At 37.6% G+C, this 25,454-nt stretch overlaps 2 protein-coding genes across 2 annotated transcripts in view; one reads left to right on the top strand and one right to left on the bottom strand.

The window, feature by feature from the left end:
• LOC143530391 (very-long-chain (3R)-3-hydroxyacyl-CoA dehydratase PASTICCINO 2-like) overlaps positions 1–25,454 on the top strand; it is a 265,235-nt gene that overhangs the window by 117,823 nt on the left and 121,958 nt on the right. The window lies entirely within an intron of this gene.
• Positions 12–4,685, bottom strand: LOC143530418 (AP2-like ethylene-responsive transcription factor AIL6). The gene is made up of 8 exons (XM_077025963.1): positions 4,354–4,685; positions 3,391–3,973; positions 3,196–3,278; positions 1,504–1,512; positions 1,311–1,399; positions 1,156–1,229; positions 929–1,056; positions 12–850 (listed from the first exon to the last, which is right to left on the bottom strand). Exons 1-8 carry the CDS (start codon positions 4,466–4,468, stop codon positions 405–407), a joined length of 1,527 nt encoding a protein of 508 aa, XP_076882078.1. The 5' UTR covers positions 4,469–4,685; the 3' UTR covers positions 12–404.

Genomic DNA, 25,454 nt, shown 5'->3' on the forward strand with positions numbered 1-25,454 from the left:
ATGCGTACATTTACATAAATGTGTATCATATATGTTGTTATAAACTGTTTCCTCTAAGCAGTTCTATATAATTTCCCACAAGGTACATCCATAAGTTTTATAACAAAAGATGGATTTTTAACATGATTGGTGTTCAAGGTCCAAAACAAACACAAAATTATAGAGAAACCAAATGGACTGGTTGACCAAAACCATTAACCCCCCTACTATTCCACTTTTGTAATTAACTTATCATCCAAAATCAAAACAAAGAAACATAACACTAATACTAAAACCACTAAGCTAGCTAGATCATCGTCAGCAGATTAAGGTCAGCAATCAAAGATCGAAATATTGCCCCAACACATTACTAAGATCCTGTTTATGATACTAAGCTATTTAGAAGACTGCTTTTAATCCCCCTATTAATATGTCTGGTTGGGCCAGATGAAGAACCCAGCCGGAGGCGGCATTAACGCCATTGGACCAGAGGTTTGAGGCGCTCCCGCATGGCCAGACTGAAGATGATGAAACAGACTTTGATGATGATACAATGGCACTGACATGGAGCTTGAGTTCTGATCATACGGCAACGCGTAAACAGGCTGCGCAGAAGCAAAGCTGATGTTGCTTCCGCCAGTGTTGCCGCCTGCTACACCGTTGTACTGTGGCGACGGGGTTCCCATCAAAGCTTTTGGCTCCGCCTCGGAGGCGGCAACTTTCAGCCGCTTTGCTGATCCGCCAACGGGAAGTGAGCTGCTGGAAATTGCCTCCACGTCATGCCGATTCATCTCGAAGTTCGTCACCGCGTTCACCCCTCTAAACTTGATTGCTGCTATGTCGTAAGCCTCAGCTGCTTCCTCTTCGGTGGCTGAAATAATAGCATAACACGTTAGTAATCATATGCGACAAAGTTGTTAACATGTTAAATGAATCAACAAAATATTACTGAAAGTCCCGAGGTAAAGATCTTTGTTTCCAGCAACACGCCCGATCCTCGCTTGCCAGCGTCCTTGTTGGTGATGCCTCGTTACCCCTCGGTAGATCGAGGCTCCCCTAGAAAACCCACTGCTTTTCCTGTGTAAAACAAGGAAAAACATATTAGATTTTCTTACATAAACATATATATGATTTAACTCATGTTCTAATATCTAATGTTATATGGAACTAAACTACCTTCTCAATGATGCAATGAATTCTTGTTTAGTTGCGCTTTTCATGTCTTCCAATTCTTGTGCATAGTTTGCAACCTTGAAACAGATTAAACGTTAATATGATTAAACGAACAAATAATCAATAAAACCAATAACAAAAGGTATTTGCATGTTTACAGGAAAGTTTGTAGTGGCTGTGGGACCCCAGTACTTCATCGCCGCCAAATCATACGACCTTGCCGCCTTATCCTCCTTGTCATAACCACCTAATTATTGTTCACCCCAAAAACCATTAGAACCATGCGAGAAAAAAAAAACAAAAAAAAAATAAAACCTTGCCAACTTATGACCGCATAATTAATTTTCTCACCTAAATACACTGCGGATCCAAGAATCAAAATAGCAATCAGCAGAAGCCATGCAAAAAAAAAAGAACATGAACATTAGCTTACATTAGGGGTCCAATACCAAAGCACAAAACTACTTTCATATAAAGCAAAAGCTAAAGACTGCAAGCACTTTTAATGCATGCATATGTGCACGGGTGTGTGCATGTTTTTAAAACCAAAATGTACATATCAAGATTCGGCCTGACCCATAAAATTATGACACATAAAATTATGACAATACACCTCTCAAAAGGTTTAGCTGATTAAAGAAAGTGTTACAACTATTCAAAAAGACACGTGTTTAAAACAAAATTTTTATTGTACTTTAAAAAGAAGTTTGACCGGTCAACGCAATGAGAAATGGGGGGGGTAAAAGTGGAAAAAGAAAAAGGAAAAGTAAAAAGCAAAGGCGTATGTGTACGAAAGGACAGAGAACAACAGGCACACTACGTAGGAAACAGGCTAGTGTGTATAGATAATATATATGTGATAGATTTGGAGAGAGAAAGGAAGTAGAGGGGGTAATGTGAAAAATCCAATGGACAAAAATGTACCATTTAGGAGAAGCCTATCAGGAATGAAAACCTAGTGGGGAAGCATGAATACAGAAAGAAAAGAAACTAGAGGAAAGTACTGAAAATGGTACAATTGCCATATTACAACATCAATCAATCATCAATCAAGAGCCATCTCCACTTTGGTGGGATGGTAAAGGCTTAGGCATTTGGGTGAGAGGTCCAGGGTTCGATCCCTGGCAATGGCAGTTTATTGTAAATAGTAGGAGGCAAGCTTAAACATTCAAAAAAAAATCATCAATCAAGAACTAAGTTCTGATACATTTCAAATCTATGATCATATATTATCTTCAAAGTCAAATAAACTTAGGTACTACTCTACTACCTCCATTTTTTTTAATTCTTGTTTAAATGGTCAATTTTATCAATTCAAAGTTTCAAACCTTGTGCACTTTTGTGGCTTTGAGAAACAATAAACCAAAACTGACAACACTAAGGGTGTATCAATCCAAATGGTTTGGTTTTACGGTTCGAGTTTCTTTTTGAAACATTTTTTACTAAAACATTATTCTTGTATTACGGCTTCAAAAATTATAAAATTTTATCATTATGATACGTATTAGCAGCAAATATGTTGTATCTGAAAGTAATAGTAACTATATAGTCTGATTCCAACTTTCATACCTAATCGAACTGTTAAACCATCAACACGTCAAAACCAAACCAAACCAAACGACTCGGTTCTCAAACCAACCGATTAGGGGGGTAGGTCAATTTCAACATTTCTAAGCCACCCTAGCTATGCACAAAGTACAAAAATCTTGATAGTTTTATCATGGCAGAAAGCCTCAAGCATATCCTTGTACAAAGAATCTAAATAACACTGAAAAACCTAAGATACTCCACAACCTCTCAGAAACACATTTTTTTTTTTTTGAAATAATCTCAAGAACATATAAATTAATCCACACACACGCACACACACATCAACATTTAATTTTGTGACATAATCTCAAGAACATATAAATCCACACACACGTATGTCATATGTAACTTTGAAGAACACACACACAAATATATATATAAATAAAAATAATTAGATTTAGATACTTAGGTTATAAAAAATGTTAATTAGGAGTGCGTGAGCTAGTATAGTACCTTGACGTCCTTTCCTTGCTTGACCCTCCCTCCTACAGCTATTATCCCAAAGATGCGCTTCGTATCTCCCAGTCCACCTATGTCTGTCACACATCATATCAAATCTTCATTAATATATAATCCATTTTCATTATTTACCAACACAAAATCAATAAAATTAAAAACAACTTAATAATATTAATATAATTTGCATACCTAGTAACACCTCTATAGATCGATGTCCGTTGTCCAAAAGTATCCGCAATCTTCTTACAACTATTATTATTCTGCTCATGACCGGACTCCACCGCCACAATAGCCTTCTGATTATTCACCTCTTGCCCTCCGGTCCCACCATTATTATTATTAGTAATCCCTAATGACAAAGCATTCATCGGACACTGTACATAAGCCAACTCGTTACCCGACTCAATCGACTGCCCAGCAAACTCAGTCAGATGCGTACCAGAGTCATCCACCTCCGACCCCGAGTTCGCAGAGAACCCACCGGTAGTAATACCATTCAGATCTTGCTGCTCGGTAAAATAAACGGACCCACTTCCATCATACATATGGGTCAACGAAGATGAGTCTTGTGTCTCCGTTTGTGACACGTCAGCATACCGGAACGACTGAGCCGTCATGTCGCCGCCGAGAAAGTCCTCCAGCTTTGGTGCTTGTGGCTGGTTGATGTGTGACTCCATGAAGCTTCTGAACAACGGCGAGTCGTCGGTTTCTTTCACTTCGGTGACGTTGGTGTTGTTGTACATCGCCGGTGGCTTTTCTCCGGTACTCCAACCTGCACCGCCGGAAAATGATATTAAAATTTATTTATTATTAACCGACTGTAACCAAAGTACCACACACATGCAAATCCATAGCATATATATACCACATATATATTACATCATGAAATATTAATTTCAACATAACTGATGACATAAAATCTTATTTTCCTCAACAACTTTTGTTCTTTATCCGACAAAAAACTGATATTTAGGATGATATTTATTTACAAAACTTACAAAATTAAATAATAAAAAAACAATAGAAGATTAATAATATTATATCATTAGCATAGAAATTAAACCGAAATATCGGATGATATTTATTTATAAAATTTATAAACTTATTAAAAAAAAATAAAAAAAAATTAATAAAAGATTAATAATATTATACCGTTAGCATAGAAATGATTATCATTGAAGTAAAACTGTTGAGGCTGAGAGGTGGCAGAAGTGAGCATATCCATGGGAGAAAGAGAAAAGGAGAGCCAGTTATTATCTGGAGCCATATTCCGGTGGAGTTAAAACTGTTAATTATATAATAATAATAATAATAATAGGTGAAGTAATATTATGCATGTCTGTTGGTTATATTGTTTGGGATGAATGAAGGGTTAAAGTAAAGATTGATGGATTAGTAACTAAGGGAGGTGTGTGTGCACATGCAGAGGCTAGGTTTCCTGCACCGGCACAGGTAGGGGTACTTGTTGATCTTGAATGCTAGAAGAGAGAGAAAGGTTAATATTGAGAGAGGATGTGGAGGTTTATAATGGGGTGAGTCGGTTTCATCTGCCACACCGGCGGAAAACCAGAGGGAAAAAAACAAAACATTGTCTCTTCGGTTTCATTTAATATTCTGGTTACCTCTTCATTTTATCTTTGACTACATTTTATCTTTTTTCCTATTTTACTTTTTTTATTTTATTTATAAACATGATGTTAATCCTCTATCTACTTGTTTTTTATTGTATTAACTAAAAAGGAATTTTATTTATGGAAAACATTTATTTTATGTGTCAAGGAAATAAAATAATCATCATTTGTTGTTTGTTCTTCCTCTGCCGAGAGAGAAATGGTGTGCTGGTTAAATTTATTTTCGTGTTTGTTTATTAAGAAATTAAGTATTTTAATGAATATAATAAACGGATACTAATGAACATTATCGGATGTAACTAGGCGCTATCAAACGGTAATGGGCATGAACGGACAATAGTGGACACACAAACATAGACGATCGACAAACAAACATAAACGACACTAACACAAACAGACGAACATAAACGATTACGTAATAAATTGGATGAGTATTTAGGAGTATAGTTTGTTTTTTAAAGTTCTTAATTCCTAAAACTTTACATGATTAAGCATCTTGTCTAATAAAGATGTTATTTTATTACTGCTAATAATTAATCACATATAATATCGTTTACATTTAAAATTATTTACATAGCATAACCGCGTATATTATTAGGGAAAGGTTCTTGAAAAAAAAAACATAAAATTACGGGGAAAAAATAGAAAACTACTATCAACTAATAAGTTTTTTTCTATTATTTTGTAAAAACAAATAAAAGATAGAAAAATATATATGTATCTCATTTAAGATTTAAGGTAATATACAAACTCGTTAACTACATTTGGCTTTTTATTTAATATTTGACGAATGTTAATAAGATATAAAAGGAATGAAAAAAAATGTTGAAAAATGTTTCTCGAAGCTTTCTCACATTTTTTAAGTTTATCTCTTTTTGTATGTTATTATTTATCTAGAGGTTTTTTGTTATATCACGTGAGCAAAATTATCATTTTCTGTTAGGCTATGTGTTATCGTTTAACGCCCCTCATCTGACTCAGCCTTAGATGCATCACTTTTGTAGGTTATTGGACGTGAGCAAAACTAGTAAACTAATTTCTCTTCTTATCTCAAATGAAAAGTTAATTTTTGTATATATGATTTTATTTTTTCTTTTATTTATCATTTTATATGTTAATTCCTATTTAAGATGTATGTGCCTTTTTTGGATTAATCACATAAAAAGATACATTATTTCACATCACCAAGAAGAAAAAGAAGACAATGTATAAGTTTTGAAGGTGGGGTTGGATTTTAGATGATGTAAGTTGTTATTAATAGCTATTTAACATAAAATATTTGATCAAGCGGTACTAAAGTATTGGATAATCTGTCATCTATTCAAAAATCGTAATGATATAAGTTTCGTGGTTGTCAAAAAAACTTGTGTGATTTAGGAGCAAGTTCGAGAGTGTGCGAGTAGATATTCAGAAAAAAAACAAACAAAAAAGAGGTTTATCGAGAGTGTGCCAAGTCACTTAAGTGCGTGAATATCTTATTAATATTATGTATTTGATGCTACATATAATTATACTTTTGTAGTTTAATGATTTTAAAATACTAGATGAATAAAGAATAATCATTGTTTGATATTCAAATTATCAAATTGATATATGTGAAGAGGAAAACCATCTTGAATAAGGAAATTAATTGATCTGTGAGGATCTTGATGTTGGATTTATTGGGAGTAGAGAGGTGCCTAAACTTATGTTAATGAATAAAAACCTCATGTTTGATTTTTTGGGAATTAAAGAAGAATCACTTACTTGTGAAGTTGATATTGGATATGAATATACAATAAGCATCATTGCTACTTAGATTGAAAAAAAAATGTAAAATAAGAAGCTAGTGAAGATTGAACTAAAAATGAAGATTTTCTAATAAGAAAGTCAAATTGTTACCAACAAAAAAAATTTGTGTATTAATAAAGAGATGACGATTTCTAGAAAGGAATTGCCACCAATGATGATGTAAGAACCTACAAGGGGATATTGTATGAGTCTGTAGAATTAGGAACCAATTCATAGTGGTAGGGGTGTTCAACGAATTGAATTTTGAATATCCGAATCTATTTGAATTGAATTATTCGAATTTTGAAGCTGGATTCGAATTTGATTCGAATTCGAAATAGATTCGACAAATTCGATACGAATTCAGAAAAGCTAATTCGAAATTCGATTCGATTCAATAATGAAGTTCGAATTCGAATCGATTCGATTCGAATTCAGTTAAAAAATCTATTTCAGTTTCAAAACAATTACAAATTTGAGTTTTTTAACAACAAAAAGTACAAACACATAAATCATTTAAAGTTATCACATCCTAAATATTCAAAATGGTTTTGTCCAATTATATTAATTATTGATCAAAGTGATTAACTTTCAATTTTTAATCTATATAACTCAAAAGATTTATGTGGTATATCTTTTCATAAGTATGTATATATATAACAAAAATAAAATGTATAGTTTGAATTTGACTTTCGAATCGAATTTAAAATCATAAATTCGTATTCGATTTGAAATCGATTTCTAAAATCGAATTCGAACCGAATCGAATTCGAATGATTGAAAATCGAATTCGAACCTTCAAATTCGAATACGAGTCGAATCGAATTTCGAGTTATTCAAGTTCGATTCGAATACTAAACACCACTACATATTTGTAAACAATGTAGAAAAAGAAATGTATTCTTACACAAATGCAATGATCTACAGTGGCTTGGTTGGATTTTGGTAAATTCATATTGGTCTATTCCTGGTCTTCATTTTTAAGAAATTTGATTTATCATCAATATTGTATTTCTTAAAAGCATGTAAATATCACCTTGTGCATATTTGTTTTGATGTTTGTTGATCTAAATCTTGATTATTTAACTTCCATCTAAATTTAAGTACAATTTATTATAATATTATCTAAATACTTATTTTCATCATTATATTCTTTCCCGTAATCTTCTGATCAAAAGTGTAAAATAAGTTTTAGGGTATGTTTGGGATTGCTTATTTAAATGAAAAAGGATTTTTTGTTAAAAGAAATTATAAACTTATGAATTTTTGAAAAGAAGTTTTCAAAAAAATGTTTGGATTATCTTATGTGGTGGGGAATACCAAAATGACCAAAATAGAGACTCTTTTTTAAAAGGAGTGTAAGGGTTTTGAGGGTTATAGGGTGTAATAGATAATTCAAATCCATTAAGTTAGTAAGTTAGAGATTCCTAACTTTTCAAAACCCATTTATTTTGCCTTCACCATAAGTTAAAATCCAAAAGGCCTTATGATTTGTCAAACACCTTATACACCTTATTAACTTTTCAAAAAGTTTATAAGTTATAAGTTGATGAAAATAAGGAATCTCAAACACCCCCTTTAGACAAATTTCTATGTATTTATTTATTTATGACTATAAACATATATTAAAGTATTAAACCCAAAAGTATATACCTTACCACACTCATCATGCTTGAAGACAAACGAAACATTGAGTTTAGCAAGCATTTCTTCGCGTAATCATTGTTTTTTACTCATGCTGGATTTGGTTAAAAAATGGTATAACTTATTGAACCGGGATGTATCGAAAGGTTCAACCGTGTTTAATAGTTTACCCTATAATTTCATATAAATACAACTTCAACTTAAAAAATAACCCAAAAATACATTAATAAATATCATACATGTATAATGATCGAGTCAAATAAGAAGTTTGTAATTTGCATACGAACTTAATCAATTACAAAAGATTTAAAAAAACAAACATTGGATTTGCATAATACAAAATTGAATGATTAGAGAATCGTCGATTGTGTTTACCCATTTAAGTTTTATCTGCTAAATTAAAAATTATTTATAAAAAAACTTGGCAGCAAAAAAATATCAAAAATCTCCTGTGTTTAAAATCGTTTTAACCGCTATTTTTAAAAAACCGGCAAAAAAAATATCAAAAATCTCTTGTGTTTAAAATCGGTTTAACCACTATTTTTAAAAAACCAGCAGCACGATGTACTAGCGCCCAAAAATACCGGACACTAAATACCGGTTGCTTTACCAAAATCCGGTATAATCGGTTCATTCGGCCGGTACGACATTGCGAAGTGAGGTGTGTGAAAGCTAGAAAATGAGTCCTCAATTTGTATGCAAAATTTGGATAGAGCACGATCATGCCAACATACACAAGCGTGGGATTTCGGGAGCATGGTCCCCGTTGCTAATTCTTAGACACGATCACGACATCCGTAAATCGTGTTGGCCCAAACGTGCAATTGCAAAGGTGTGGTCGTGTAATGGTTAAATCATGTCTACCAAATCATGCTTATTCGTTGGCACAACTATCTTGTCTTAAATTCTTATCATGCCAGCAGTGTTATGGTAATCACGCTTGTGTCATAAGGCGTTATCCGTGTTTGACGTAGCACAATTGTGTTTGGCCATACTTGATGGATTTATTCGTTTTTTGTCTTGTTTTTTGCTTTATTAATGACCCATGAAAAATTAGATATAATGATTAAATCACTAATTCACTACTTCAATATTTTGAATGTAGTATATGATAAGTCTTAAAGCGAGCTATTGAATCTTATTTTGCCAATTTAATCCTATTTGTATAGTTACGTTTCGTGTACGTTTTTATATATGTATTGCTAGTTTGAGAGAAAGAGAGTACAATCAAAAAAGAACAACGCTAAACATGTATTTATTTTTTCCAAACTATAAAATGCAATCACTTATTAACATGTTTCTGAATTTCAACACTTTTTTTATATTAAAAAAAAACTCTTAAAACAGTTTAAAAAAGTAGATAGTAAAGATAGAATTATAAAGGCTAGATACACTTAAGATTTAAAGAGATAACACCAAATAGCGAACTCTTGATTCTTGAATTGTTGAATGATACTTTAATATATAAATTATAGAATATGGAAAAAATTATTGTTTTAGCTGCTACTAAAGAGGTGAAAGCAGTAAAAAGTAAAAGTGATTAGAGAGGAAAATCCATTTATTCATTAACAATTTATTTATATTTTTAAAGATTTAGTTAATCAACGTTATATATAATTATTATAATTTATTGACGACAAAAGTATAATTTGCAGGAGAGGAAAAGTGACTAGAGACTAGAGAGATGGTTTATGTTATAAGGTAATGCCAATAAAATAATAATATGAAATCTTAGTGGTATTTGTCTTTTAATGGTTAATTAATTAATAATTATACAAGATGTAGAAATTTTGTCTGGAACAAGGTTGCAAAATATCCGGGCTCGGCTTCATGTTGGCTTGGCTCACCCGGTAACATGGTGATGTTTTTGCTCAAACGGAATTATCTCGAGAATTTTTTAATATTTTTTATTATAAGTTTTTATATATTTTTTATTTAATGCCGTTAAAGAGAAACTAGATGATTTCTTAAATTTTATACTTTTGGTATATTTAATACGTTCTTCAAAACCAAATAACATTTCATTGTGATTTATATATAAGAGAAAAGATCAAATAAGAAGTTTGATTTTCTTAAGAAGGCTGTGAAGAAGGGTAGTTTAGTCTACTATTTTAATATTGAAAACCCACTTAATTTAATTTTAAAAACCCACTTAAATTTTCACTCATCTCCTACAACAACCACCGCCCACCGCCACCCACCGCCACCAACTTGCCGGAAAAGTCTTCAGAAATTTCGCCGGAAAATAAAATACAATGTAAAAAACACTATGAAAAATAAAAACACAATGAAAAAAACACCATGAAAAAAAATAAAACACAATTAAATAACACAATACAAAAAACACTATGAAAAAATAAAACACAATTGTATAACACAATTTTGTAAAACACAATTTGTAAAAAACCCACGAAATTTTGTTTTATTTTTATATGGTAATATGGTACTCATATAAAAGATAAAAAACACTCGTTATTAAGGTGAAATTGTTTTTGAAAAAAAATGTCGTATAAAAAAGTTATGGACGTTTTAAAATGATAGGGGAATTTGACATGTGCTTTGCATGTTGAGAGATAAAGTCAACAAATGTGTTATCCATATTATGCCCTTACCCTTGTTTATCACTTGATTTTCTCTTTAATCTAGTCTCAACTAGATATGTTCAACGAAACCGGTTCCTGGAACCGAACCGGTGGACCCGAACCGGACCCGAACCGGTTCCTACCCGTTTTTTGTAGGAACAAGACCCTATCTGATTCAACCCGATGATCCGTGACCGGTTCTTGCATTTCTGAGTGGGGCGGGTAGGAACCGGAACCGGTTCTGGAACCGAACCATCCGGAACCGGTTCCTAACCGGTTCTAGCCGTTGGATCGAATATAGCCGTTGGAAATCGTTTTTTTGCCCGTTTTTTGACCGTTGGGGTCAAAAATAGCCGTTTTTTGGCTCCCCCAAGCACCCCACTACTAGTATAAATAGGTATTTGGTGTCATGGGTTCATCACAACACTCAAAACGCAAACCCAAACGTAAAAAAATACAAAAAAAACGCTATTACAACGTTTTGAGTTCTCTAATATCTTGTTTTCTCTTCTTCTATATTCATATTTGTTGTTATGGCTGCCTCACAATCATCGGTTGGTCAAGGTTCCAACGTCGAACCAAGTTTCGTTCGTATTGTACCTCATAATCGTAATCAAGAGATTTGGTGCAATTGGGATTTGGTTGAATTGAGTGATGACCATTCATTGAAGGCTCGGTGCAAGTTTTGTGGGATTTATTTAAACCCACTTTCGAATTCAAATTTGAAGAAACACATCGAAAAACCGTATTGCAAGGCGTTGAAAAAGAACGTCGATTCGCAACAAACGCAAATGGATAGTGAAGGCGGAATATTTACATACCAAATTGATCGAGTTCAATATCGTATGGCGAAGTTTGTGATTCAAGAAGCTTTGCCGTTTAGCCACTTCGACAACCCTCGCTTAACCGCCATGATTCGAGATACGCTTCAACCACAATACACTCACGTAAGTCGAAGTTTGTGATTCATCAGTTAATTGTTTATTTTTATGTTAATTGTTTTTTTTATTTTTCATGTTATACAAATACGAATCGTAGTTTAGAATCAAAATCGCAAACGAAAAACGAAAAAAAAAAAAAATTAACACTGTAACCGGTTGGAACCGGTTACGGTACAGGGACCGGGTTAGGAACCGGTTAGATAGGTTACGGGTCCGAGGGTGGGAGAACCGGTTCGGTTCCCTAACCGGTTCGAGCCTGGAACCGGTTTAAAAGGGGGTTTTGAATATAGGAACCGGTTCCGGTTCCGGTTCCTAGTCCCAAGCTGTTTTGAACATGCCTAGTCTCAACCATTCAAATCTAAAATAAATGAACAAGATTATTTCTTATCCTTCCTATAAAAACTAATCTTCTTATTATATAATACTAAACTTTGATTTTGTAACTATTAAGGCTGCAATTAAGTTTTTTTACCTTTTTTCTGTATTATCTATATATATATATATAATAATTACACATGGTTATGTGCATACCACATTAACGTTTAACAAGCATTTTTTCTTTACTACATAATAATACAACGGCATTGGATCAAATACAAAGCGATTGTAACTTGCAAAACAAGCGAAGCTAAAGGTGAAAAAACTAGTGTAATAAATTGCATTACAACATTAATGTCTAGCAAAATTTTATTACGCTACAATTTTACATGTATTAATATATTATAAAGAAATTACACTAGCTGTAGTTTATTTTAAACGACAAAAAATTCAATTACTCAAATGAAGAAAGTGTCATATTTAACCTAGTAAGAAGCTGAGAACTGAGAAGTAAGAGTAGGGCTAGCATAGTACAAATCAACGACGTAAAACAATAATACGACTTTAGTACATACGTTTTAGATGTTGCTACTATGTTTTAAAAAATGATTATTGTTATACGCTTTAGAATGTTCACTTTTTAGTGTTTACTTCATCCTACCTCACTAATATTAAAGTAAACTTAGGCCCCGTTTGTTTTTTTAGAGATTTAAGTCTGAATCTGAATACTACATCTGAATGTTAAGAGGTGGTTCAAATGTCTGAAATCTGAATCATTAAGAGGTGGAGGCTAGAGACGAACCTCTAGTCGTCGAAGATGGAGCCTAGTCTCCGGGTTAGAAGTTAATGGAGGCCGGAGACAAACGTATGCTTTTTTTGGGTTAAGAGGTTTCAGACCCACTAAAAGCTCTTATTGGTTCAGATGCTATTAAAACGCTGAACCTCTTAATGCCAGAAAAAAAACAAACAGCCCCACGTCTGACCGAATCAGACGTTTTCCTCTATTCAGAGAAAAAAGGCAAAATAAAAAAGGGCCTTATAAAATACCAAATCTCCGTAACTTTGTGATGAGATCAACCGATTTGTTGCGTATTTTGTTGACTAACATAATCTTGCCACTTTAGCCAGATTCACACACTTGTCCTTCATGCGTACATCTTGTTCATATGTCTTTTCTTTTTCTTTTTCCTTTAAATTATAAATAGAGCACTTTTAAATTATTTTTTTTAACATCGTCTTGAATTATCCTTCTTAATATTTGAGGGAATTTTTCTGAGATGACATGTCAATCGAGTTACAGAGTTAGCCCATAGGAAGGTCGGAGAGGTTAACGGACCCATGCACATTCTCTCGAAAGGCTCTTAATTTAGTTCAGTTAATTGTTAAAAGAAAATACATATATTTTATATATGATTTTGTTTAAAAACATAATTTTACAAAATGTCTCGTTGGTGCAATGAAAAAAGTAGTGGTATAAGAATCAAAGGTAATGGGTTTAATTCTAACTTGTAGTGTTTTTATTTTTATAGAAAAAAACTTTCCTTTTTGTTTTATATGACTTATTTTAACTGCTTGTGTTTTTATTTTTATAAAAAAAACTTTTCTTTTTATTTTATATAAGCTATTATAGTAAATTATTATTGTGCTTTGGTCCGTATTGGCCCAGTTATCGCTTGTTCAAGCAATGAAAGAAAGAAAGACAGAAATCATATTCACAAAAAACAATGTTAGTTACACTCTTTATAGTACCCATAAAATCCTTGCAGTAGTCTACGTCTTAACAGTTTAGAACACAAGGACATTTACTTCTTTATATTCCAACTCGTTTCTTTAACTATATATTATAACTTATTAAATGCACATCTTCAGAATGGGTCGGTCATACTAGGGAAACCCCCCCCCCCCCCCATACGCCCCGTATAGACCTGTACTGGGCATATAAGTCCTTCATATAGCCTTATATAGGCTGTAAAGTAGAGTGTTTCTATAAAACCCATTCAGTATTCATCATAAAGAGACTCGTACTTCTAATAAGTATTTCTAGTCAATTCACTAGTACTAGTAGCCTCGGACTCGAAATCACAATCTAACAGATTTTTTATTAATGTTTGGAAGTTGGAGCTACCCCTGTATCCAAGTAAGTTATCGTAAGACGGGATGTTAATCGTACACACCGATAAGATTTAAATGTATAATAATATGATAAGATTTAAATAAAAATATGATTAGCATTGATCCGGGATCCGGAAGCCACGTTGCTGTACATGCCCCAAAACCACTTTCTTGGATTCGGGGCTAATTCGATCCAACCCGACCAAATCGCATTTTACCAAGTTTGCCTTTTCGCGACCTTCTAAACCAGCGTGTGATATCACACGTGCAATGTGATCATCCTTGGCCTTGGGTCCTCTTCACCTACTTGGATATATATATTTTGTCCCTTGTTTTCATTCCATTTCTTCATTTGGTCCCCTTATTTCTTCTAACTTTGTTCTCATCAATATATTTTTGCCTTGTATTGACACAATTATACCGTATATTATGCAAACCCAATTGCTACAGTATCATGACATCTTTGTAATTTCTTTTGTTTTGACAGACATTCCTTTTAACTAGGCTGTTCAAAATTGGATATCCGAAATTTCGGATATCCGAAACCGGATGTAACATCACGTAAAATCTGGGCCAAAAATGTCAAGTTTCCAAAGTCAAATGACCAAATTTGCCAAAATTTAAACCCTAGGGACTAAATTGCAAATTCTGAAATTCCTGACCCATCGCGCTACGCGATGGATCAGAGGAGCACCCCATCGTGTACCGCGATGGGGTATCTGACACACAGTGACACGTGTGTAACACCCCGACCAAAGGCGGATTATACATCGGGGCGCCAAATATTGTTTCATTACTCGTGACACTATTGGGTGTCAATATTTAATAATTACATTCATTCGCGCACGCGCAAAGTAAACACAAGATAACATAAAGCAACATAATTCAATATATTATAAGGCAAAATATTCGAACAACAATAACTTGTCTTGATACATTTTAATCTAGGTCCAAAAGTAAAAACGTCCTACGTGTCCACAAGCTCCAAATGTAGCTACAGCAAACCTGAACATGTGTTAAAATAAACGTCAAACACTTGCGTGTTGGTGAGAAATCAAGTTTAATACAATACATAGATAACAATAAATCTGCGCGCAACATGTGTATGTCTGGTTTTCAACAAGGGTGTAATCTGATCGGGACCAACTCTAAGATTCATAGACTGCCAGTGCTCACAATTGAGCTCACAAACAAGAAAGACTGTGCAAGTGTAAACAAAAGAGAAAATCATAAACGATTGTTCTCCCGTGTTCATCTAATGGTACCATGAGAACTGCGGAATAGACCGACAAGACGGTTAATGATCCACACATACAAATAAACAGCCAAGTCTACGTCCTCAACACATGGGATACTGCGCGACTAAAGTTCATAAACAAGTTTAAGACTCTAAGTTTGTATGAACACATGAACATCCCAAAACATTAAAAATAAAAAGGGATTAGGTACGAGATTACTCACCTGATAAACGATGCGGTGTAAGATAAAGCAAGAACCAACTTTAAACAAGCACAAGTTAACCTATAATTAAAGATTATTGTTTTAACGATTTGCTTTAAGTCTTGATTATAAGTTAGCATAATTAATAAGTAAATTATTATATATAATATATATATATTACCGGAAAAGCAGGGCAGAACAGGGAGGAAGACGGAGGCAGAGAGGGAGGCGGCAGAGAGAGCAAGGAGGAGGTTAAATTAAGTGTTTGTGTGTGATGTGTTAAGAAAATAACATTATTATTTATAAGGAAACCCTAGGGAACACAATCCCTAGAAAAGGGGAAAAGATCTCCAAAAAGTAAAAGATTCCAAAAGCAAAAGATATCAAAAAGCATAAGAAAACAAAAGCAAAAGATATGAAAAGATATGGCAGCTGCAGGGGACAAGGGAAAAGCTGACAGGTAACAGTAAAAGCATGGGCGGTTCAGATAAAGGTACTGGTCAAGCATGGAAAAAGCAGATCTCAAAAGATAATGTCAGTCACTTTTTCTGTCAACCAGAGGGGTTGGTGCGCATGCTGCGCCAAAAGTGGCTTTTCAGACATAAGACAGGTTAGGTCAACAACACAGAAGATAAGACAACACAAAAGCAAATGGCTAGATTAAACAGAAGAAAACTCAAAGGGTTTAGCGCGAGAAGGCTCGAGCGCACGCGCGAGGGCGGAGGCTGACAGAACAAACCTTAGCGCGCCGCGGGAAGAACTATTATCCTTAGCGCGCCGCGGGAAGAACTATTATCCTTAGCGCGCCGCGGGAAGAACTTCCGTTCTTAGCGCGCTGCGAGAAGAACTACAATTCTTAGCGCGTCGCGGGAAGAACTTCCGTTCTTATCTTAGCGCGCTGCGAGAAGAACTACAATTCTTAGCGCGCTGCGAGAACAGTTCGCCTCGCGTATCGCAGGAACAACTGGTCTTCGCGCAGGCTTCCTTGTAAGGAGTCTGGCGCGTGGAGCTGCGCAGACAACCTTAGGCGGGAAGAAACAAAGGACACAAAAAAATAAGAGAAGGGGGTTCAAGGCTTAAGGGCGGGACGGCGACAAGAGAAAAGGAAGGCGGAAAGAAAAGAGGAAGAAGGAAGAGGGACGGGTCGGCGGGAAGGAAAAGGGAGGAAGAGGCGGGAAGGAAAATATTATCATTAAAAATAAAGTATAAGTATAAATAAATATTAAATCATAAAAGAAAGAGATCGGATAAGGGAAACGGGTACCTGGGTCGGGTCGGATCGGGGCAGATGTCACAGTTTCCCCTACTTTAAGAAATTTCGTCCCGAAATTTATCTCGAAGTAGGTTGCGCAGAGAACAGGTGCGGGTACTTGATCTTCATTTGATCTTCCCTTTCCCATGTAAACTCGGCTCCGATCTTGGACTCCCAGCGAATTTTCACGATAGGGATGCGACTGCGCTTGGTTTGCTTAACCTCGCGATCCAAAATCTCAACAGGCTTCTCAACAAAATGCATAGATTCATCAACTTGAACTTCACCAAGTGGAATATGAAGGTTCTCGTCAGCTAAACACTTCTTGAGATTGGATACATGGAATGTTGGATGCACATTACTGAGCGCGGGCGGCAGGTCAAGTCTGTAGGCAACTTTTCCTACACGCGCGAGAATCTTAAATGGTCCAACATATCGAGGAGCAAGCTTACCTTTCTTCCCAAAGCGGACAACACCCTTCCAGGGCGACACTTTGAGGAGAACAAGATCACCAACTTGAAATTCGAGAGGCTTTCGCCTGCGATCTGCGTAACTCTTCTGTCGGCTTCTGGCAGTCAGCAGATGATCACGGATCTTGGCGATTTTATCGGTTGTCTCTTGAACTAGTTCGGGTCCTGTGATTTGAACTTCACCCACTTCGCTCCAACAAATCGGGGAGCGGCACTTACGACCGTAAAGTGCTTCAAATGGGGCCATACCGATACTGGAATGATAGCTGTTATTATAGGAGAACTCAATCAAAGGCAGGTGTGAATCCCAATTACCTCCAAAATCAAGAACACAAGATCGAAGCATATCCTCAAGAGTTTGAATAGTTCGCTCAGACTGTCCGTCAGTCTGAGGATGATATGCCGTACTCATGTCCAAGCGAGTTCCTAGCGCAGATTGGAGAGATTTCCAAAAGCGAGATATAAAACGGCCATCGCGATCGGATATGATGCTCAAAGGAGTACCATGGCGGCAGACAATCTCCTTGACATAAAGCTGCGCGAGTTGCTCAACACGGTAGTTTTCACGAATGGGCAGAAAGTGAGCAGACTTAGTCAATCGATCCACTATTACCCAAATGCTATCATGTTTGCTTGCTGTCAAAGGTAACTTGGTAATAAAGTCCATCGCTATACCTTCCCATTTCCACGTAGGAATTTCTGGTTGTTCGAGCAAACCAGATGGGCGTTGGTGTTCAGCTTTTACCTTAGAACAATTCAGGCATTTAGCTACGAACACAGCAATATCCTTTTTCATACCGGGCCACCAATAAGTAATGCGCAAATCCTTGTACATCTTATCAGCGCCGGGATGAATAGAATACCGAGATTTGTGCGCTTCACTCAGGATATCAGCGCGAAGATTCTCATCAAAGGGAATCCAGATGCGATTAAGATAGCAAAGAATTTCACTCAGATTGGGCACAAAATGCGCTTCCGCGCCACACGCTAACTCGGCGCGAAGGTTACCATTACTGATGGATGCGCGTTGCGCGTCACGAATGCGCGATTCAAGGTTGCTTTGGATCGGCGCGAAGTGAAGCTGCATGCGCGGCAAGATACAGTTAAGCTGGCAGGGTTTTCGGCTGAGCGCATCGGCTGCCACATTAGCCTTACCAGGATGATACCGGATCTCACAATCGTAATCGCTGATGAGTTCGTTCCATCGGCGTTGTCTCATGTTAAGTTCCTTCTGATCAAAGATATGTTGAAGGCTTTTATGGTCAGTGTAGAGGATACACTTAGTACCATAAAGGTAGTGTCTCCAGATCTTCAAGGCAAAAACAACTGCGCCTAGTTCGAGGTCGTGAGTTGTATAATTCATTTCATGAACCTTGAGTTGCCTCGATGCGTAAGCGATAACCTTGCCTCGTTGCATAAGAACACAACCGAGACCTTGGTTGGAGGCATCGCAGTACACGACAAAATCATCATTACCCTCAGGGAGCGCAAGAACAGGAGCTTCACACAACAAACGCTTGAGCGTTAGAAAGGCTTCTTCTTGCTTCGAGCCCCAAATATACGGTTTACCTTTGTGCGTTAGAGCTGTTAAAGGCAAAGCGATCTTCAAGAAGTTCGAAATGAAGCGCCGGTAATAACCAGCTAAGCCCAGAAAGGAACGGATCTCGGTAGGAGTGGATGGCGTAATCCAGTTCTTGATTGCTTCAATCTTGGATGGGTCGACATGGATACCCATCTTGTTAACAACATGGCCAAGAAACTGTACTTCATCCGACCAGAATTCACACTTGGAGAGCTTAGCATAGAGCTGCTCGGTTCGAAGCTTTTGCAACACCAACCAAAGATGTTGCTCATGCTCGGCCTTGGTCTTAGAATAAATCAGAACGTCATCGATAAACACAATCACGAATTTATCCAAGAAAGGCCTACACACCCGATTCATTAGATCCATGAAAACGGCGGGTGCGTTGGTTAAACCGAAGGACATGACCAAGAATTCAAAATGGCCATAACGAGTTCGAAAAGCAGTCTTCGGAACATCTTCATCGCGGATGCGCAACTGGTGATAGCCAGAGCGGAGATCAATCTTGGAGAAACAAGAGGCACCTTGGAGTTGATCAAAGAGGTCGTCAATACGTGGTAAGGGATACCGGTTCTTAATGGTGAGTTTGTTCAACTCGCGGTAATCGATACACATGCGAAACGAACCATCTTTCTTTTTAACGAACAACACCGGAGCACCCCAGGGCGAAGAGCTAGGGCGAATGAATCCTTTAGCGGTCAACTCTTGAAGTTGACTTGCCAATTCTTGCATCTCAGCGGGCGCAAGACGGTAAGGAGATTTAGCTACGGGGGAAGCACCAGGGACAAGATCAATACGGAACTCGACTTCACGAGCGGGAGGGATACCAGTAAGATCATCAGGAAAAACTTCAGGGAAATCACGCACAACAGGGATATCGCGAAGCTTCTTCTTTTCTTCAGCAGGTTTGACCACATGGGCTAAGAATGCAATACACCTTTTCCGCATGAGCCGTCGGGCTTCGGCGCAAGACATAAGTTTAAGACCACTGGAGGGTTTTTCGCCGTAGATATGAAGATCACCATTTTCTCGAGGTATGCGAATCATCTTCTTGGCGCAAATAACTTCGACGCGATTATTCGAGAGCCAGTCCATACCAATAATAACATCGAAACTTCCAAGAGGCATGGGGATGAGGTCGATTAGAAAATCGTTTTCGTTAAGGTTAAGCGTGCAATCTTTAATCACTGAGTTAATCAAAACAGTTTCACCATTAGCCAATTCAACTGAAAAATTTTCTTTTAAGTTATCGCGCGGTCGCGCAAGCTTCTGCTCAAACGCGCGAGAAATAAAACTTCGATCGGCGCCAGTATCAAAAAGTACAGAAGCATAAAATCCGTTAAGCAAAAATGTACCATTAACTACGTCATTATTCGCTTGCGCTTGGTGCGTGGTTATGTTAAAAGCTCGTCCGCGCGCCACTTGGTTCGAAATTTGGTTCACCGGATTCGCTTGCGTAATCTGAACTTGTAGTCTCGGGCACGCGTTCCGGAAATGACTGGGATCACCGCAGTTGAAGCACGATCTGGGTCGTGGGTTTTGGTAGGTTGGTTGTGGGTTCTGCGGGTAGACTGGTGGTGTTGGCGCAATTGGATTGGCGGGAAGAACTCTACAGTTTTCCGCCATGTGACCAGCGCGGCCACATCGGTGACAAAGTCGACACGGGGTTTGGGTTGGGTGGTGAAATCTACAGGTTGGGCAAAAGGGGTGGTTTCCTGTGTAAGGTTTCTTAGTTGGCGGGGCAGGGAGTGCCGGATTGGTTAAGGCATAGTTATGGACTACAGGAGGTGTTGGGTAGGTCGACAGTGGGTTAGGCGCGTAAACTGGAGGTTGGTAGGCGGGTTGCTGGACAATGGGAGGGTTGGTAAGCGCATAGGCTTTGCGCCTGCGCTTGAGGTTGTTACGGTTTGAGGGTTCTGGCTTGGTTTCTGTTGGTTCAGGGGCAGTCTTGGTGGGTTTGGTCTTCTCAGTTCCCCGCAGGAACAGGGTTCCTGCTCTGACATGGTTGTCGCTGAGCACAGCGGCCAACTCGATGGCGTCAGAGAGGGTTGCTGGGTTTCTGGCCCAAACGGAATCTTGAATTTCCATGGGGAGACCCCCAAGGAATTTCTCTATGGCTCGGCGGAAAGGGGTAACAAGGTGAGAGACAAGCAGGCTTAGTTCATGGAAGCGCGTCGCGTACTCGCGCGCTTCACCGCTGTATTGCTTAAGATTCCAAAATTCCTCCTCCAGGCGCTTAACTTCGTTGGGAGGGCAGAATTCTCGCGTCAAGAGATCCTTAAATTCCTCCCAGAGCATGCTGGTAGCAGCCTCTGCGCCACGCGCATGAGCTACTCCATTCCACCATGTAAGCGCTCTGGATTCCAGGACACTGGAAGCATATAGGGTTCGTCTGTCTGAGGGGCATTGGGTGTGGAGGAAAGTGTTTTCTATTTTCTCAAGCCACTGGAGCATCACGGTGGCTCCTTCAAGACCTGTGAACTTTGGAGGGTTACCCGCGTTAAAGGACTTAATGTTATAACTGGAGGTATTGTTTTGGCTCAAAGCTTGGGCTATTGCGGCGGCCATTTCCTGGGAACGTTGCTGTCTACGCCTGCGCGAGGCTTCTCTCCTCTGATGACGGCGAGATAGCGGAGGCATTCTATAAAAGTTTTAATTTTTGTTAATATCTTGGTTTTAGCGCAAAGTTTAATCTTATAAAGCTTGGTTTCGCGGAGTCAGTTACTGTCAAAAGTTAAAGTAAAATAAATGACCCTAAATGCAGACTTAATAAAGGTAACAAATTCGAATCAAGAATCGACAATTCATGTATCACCATGACTTTCCGAATTCTCAATTTAAAATGACGAGTAAACGAGTATTGGAGATTGACGATTCATGTATCACCATGACTTTTCAATCTTCAATATAAAATATACAAGAAAATGAGTATTGGAGGTTGACAATTCATGTATCACCATGACTTTTCAAGTCTCCAATCTCAGAACATAATCGTAAATGGAAATTGAAAATCAACTATTCATGTATCACCATGACTTTTCGGATTTTCAAATCCAACAAACGAATATGTAAGTAAAATCAATAAAAATCGAAATTCAGCAAAAATCGAAATATCGCGAAATAAATCATAAAATCAAATACTGCGTCTGCGCAAGCATATTTATAAATAACGAGTAATTAACAATAAGCGCGCAAACATGAGATTTCTCTCATGCGCGAAAAGGGACTCTTAGGTATTCTAGGCAGTTACGTCTAACCACCTATCCTAAAGTCACGGAGCTCTGATACCAATCTGTAACACCCCGACCAAAGGCGGATTATACATCGGGTCGCCACATATTGTTTCATTACTCGTGACACTATTGGGTGTCAATATTTAATAATTACATTCATTCGCGCACGCGCAAAGTAAACACAAGATAACATAAAGCAACATAATTCAATATATTATAAGGCAAAATATTCGAACAACAATAACTTGTCTTGATACATTTTAATCTAGGTCCAAAAGTAAAAACGTCCTACGTGTCCACAAGCTCCAAATGTAGCTACAGCAAACCTGAACATGTGTTAAAATAAACGTCAAACACTTGCGTGTTGGTGAGAAATCAAGTTTAATACAATACATAGATAACAATAAATCTGCGCGCAACATGTGTATGTCTGGTTTTCAACAAGGGTGTAATCTGATCGGGACCAACTCTAAGATTCATAGACTGCCAGTGCTCACAATTGAGCTCACAAACAAGAAAGACTGTGCAAGTGTAAACAAAAGAGAAAATCATAAACGATTGTTCTCCCGTGTTCATCTAATGGTACCATGAGAACTGCGGAATAGACCGACAAGACGGTTAATGATCCACACATACAAATAAACAGCCAAGTCTACGTCCTCAACACATGGGATACTGCGCGACTAAAGTTCATAAACAAGTTTAAGACTCTAAGTTTGTATGAACACATGAACATCCCAAAACATTAAAAATAAAAAGGGATTAGGTACGAGATTACTCACCTGATAAACGATGCGGTGTAAGATAAAGCAAGAACCAACTTTAAACAAGCACAAGTTAACCTATAATTAAAGATTATTGTTTTAACGATTTGCTTTAAGTCTTGATTATAAGTTAGCATAATTAATAAGTAAATTATTATATATAATATATATATATTACCGGAAAAGCAGGGCAGAACAGGGAGAAAGACGGAGGCAGAGAGGGAGGCGGCAGAGAGAGCAAGGAGGAGGTTAAATTAAGTGTTTGTGTGTGATGTGTTAAGAAAATAACATTATTATTTATAAGGAAACCCTAGGGAACACAATCCCTAGAAAAGGGGAAAAGATCTCCAAAAAGTAAAAGATTCCAAAAGCAAAAGATGTCAAAAATCATAAGAAAACAAAAGCAAAAGATATGGAAAGATATGGCAGCTGCAGGGGACAAGGGAAAAGCTGACAGGTAACAGTAAAAGCATGGGCGGTTCAGATAAAGGTACTGGTCAAGCATGGAAAAAGCAGATCTCAAAAGATAATGTCAGTCACTTTTTCTGTCAACCAGAGGGGTTGGTGCGCATGCTGCGCCAAAAGTGGCTTTTCAGACACAAGACAGGTTAGGTCAACAGCACAGAAGATAAGACAACACAAAAGCAAATGGCTAGATTAAACAGAAGAAAACTCAAAGGGTTTAGCGCGAGAAGGCTCGAGCGCACGCGCGAGGGCGGAGGCTGACAGAACAAACCTTAGCGCGCCGCGGGAAGAACTATTATCCTTAGCGCGCCGCGGGAAGAACTATTATCCTTAGCGCGCCGCGGGAAGAACTTCCGTTCTTAGCGCGCTGCGAGAAGAACTACAATTCTTAGCGCGTCGCGGGAAGAACTTCCGTTCTTAGCGCGCTGCGAGAAGAACTACAATTCTTAGCGCGCTGCGAGAATAGTTCGCCTCGCGTATCGCAGGAACAACTGGTCTTCGCGCAGGCTTCCTTGTAAGGAGTCTGGCGCGTGGAGCTGCGCAGACAACCTTAGGCGGGAAGAAACAAAGGACACAAAAAAATAAGAGAAGGGGGTTCAAGGCTTAAGGGCGGGACGGCGACAAGAGAAAAGGAAGGCGGAAAGAAAAGAGGAAGAAGGAAGAGGGACGGGTCGGCGGGAAGGAAAAGGGAGGAAGAGGCGGGAAGGAAAATATTATCATTAAAAATAAAGTATAAGTATAAATAAATATTAAATCATAAAAGAAAGAGATCGGATAAGGGAAACGGGTACCTGGGTCGGGTCGGATCGGGGCAGATGTCACAACGTGTGCCACGTGGCACACGGTGGCAGCGTCTGCCGCCACGTGGCAACACGTCCGCCACGTGGCTCGGCGCCTGCCACGTGTCACACGTGGCAAGCCTACTGTCTGACTCAGCAGACCTATATCGCGGTACGCGATAGATCTGCCAAGTGACCCATCGCGTACCGCGATGGGGTCCAAAAATGGGTACAAATAGGGGGTCACGACATTGATCCTCTCACACCTCAAAAAATCACATACATACTCTCTCACTACTCTCTCTACACCTCGAAGTTCGTGCCATCAATCCACCTTGTTAAACGTGCCCCGTTACCTCATTTTTCGTGCCCGTTATCTCGATATACGTACCACCTAACGACGACGTTCCAAGTAAGGAGGAAGTGTTGTCCCGACATCCCTAAGTTTACCTCGAAGTACGTGCTGAGAAGTGTTGGCGCCTCGCGTGCCAAGTGAGGAACAAGAGTTTTCAAGGAAGGAGTGTTGATTGAGCGGCGTCGAAGTGCTGCCCAAGTATTTTGGGTATTTCTAAGCCGACAAAGGTAGGCATAATGCCTGACCAAAATAATTATAAAATATTGAAAGGGCTTAATACCCCAAGTCGATATTATTCTCGATAAACAAAGAAAGATATAACAAAGAAAAGAAAGAAAAAAAATAAAACATGAAAATATATATGTGAGTATATATATGTGTATGATTATTCTTTATTATAAAATATATTATTTAAGTATAATGAGTATACTTAAATAATAAATAAAAGAATACGTTTCTTAAAGAAGAAGACACGTCGGGTTTTATAAATAAACTAAAGGTTTATAAATATTACTTTTCAACTAAAGGTTTTAAAGTAAAAAGAGATTATGAACTAAAGGTTCATCGAGATAAATAAGACTAAAGGTCTTAAGCCGGATCGTGTATCCGACTAACAAAAGTTATACTTGTACTATAGGTACGAGATAGCAAGAAAGACTCGACGGACGGTGTTGGAAGCCGATCCCATTGAAAAGGTGAATACGCCCCACTTTTACAAACTTGTTTTCAAACAAACAAATGTGTTATGTGTAAAACTTTACATGAGGCTACGTGTCTCTAAAAACATTATAAATAAGAGTATAAGCCAGCCCTCAGGCTATGGTATACGTTTGTCTGGATCCTTACATATGTGGAATGCGGTGGGCATATCGCACCACGCTTGGTCAAGACCTCCAGCCACGATGGGCAGGACCT

This window comes from Bidens hawaiensis, unplaced genomic scaffold (genome assembly GCF_021521415.1).
Source record: "Bidens hawaiensis isolate Kalapana, Puna unplaced genomic scaffold, B.hawaiensis_p1.1 tig00008945_1, whole genome shotgun sequence".
Taxonomy (NCBI): Eukaryota; Viridiplantae; Streptophyta; class Magnoliopsida; order Asterales; family Asteraceae; genus Bidens; species Bidens hawaiensis.

Bases quoted from the DNA above. Each gene is read 5' to 3' on its own strand.
- LOC143530418 (XM_077025963.1), bottom strand. From the start codon at position 4,468: ATGGCTCCAGATAATAACTGGCTCTCCTTTTCTCTTTCTCCCATGGAT. The intron at 1,230-1,310 runs GTAAACATGCAA...ATCTGTTTCAAG, and splicing joins CAGCCACTACAAACTTTCCT to GTTGCAAACTATGCACAAGA. The intron at 851-928 runs GTAATATTTTGT...CTATTATTTCAG, and splicing joins TCTTTACCTCGGGACTTTCA to CCACCGAAGAGGAAGCAGCT.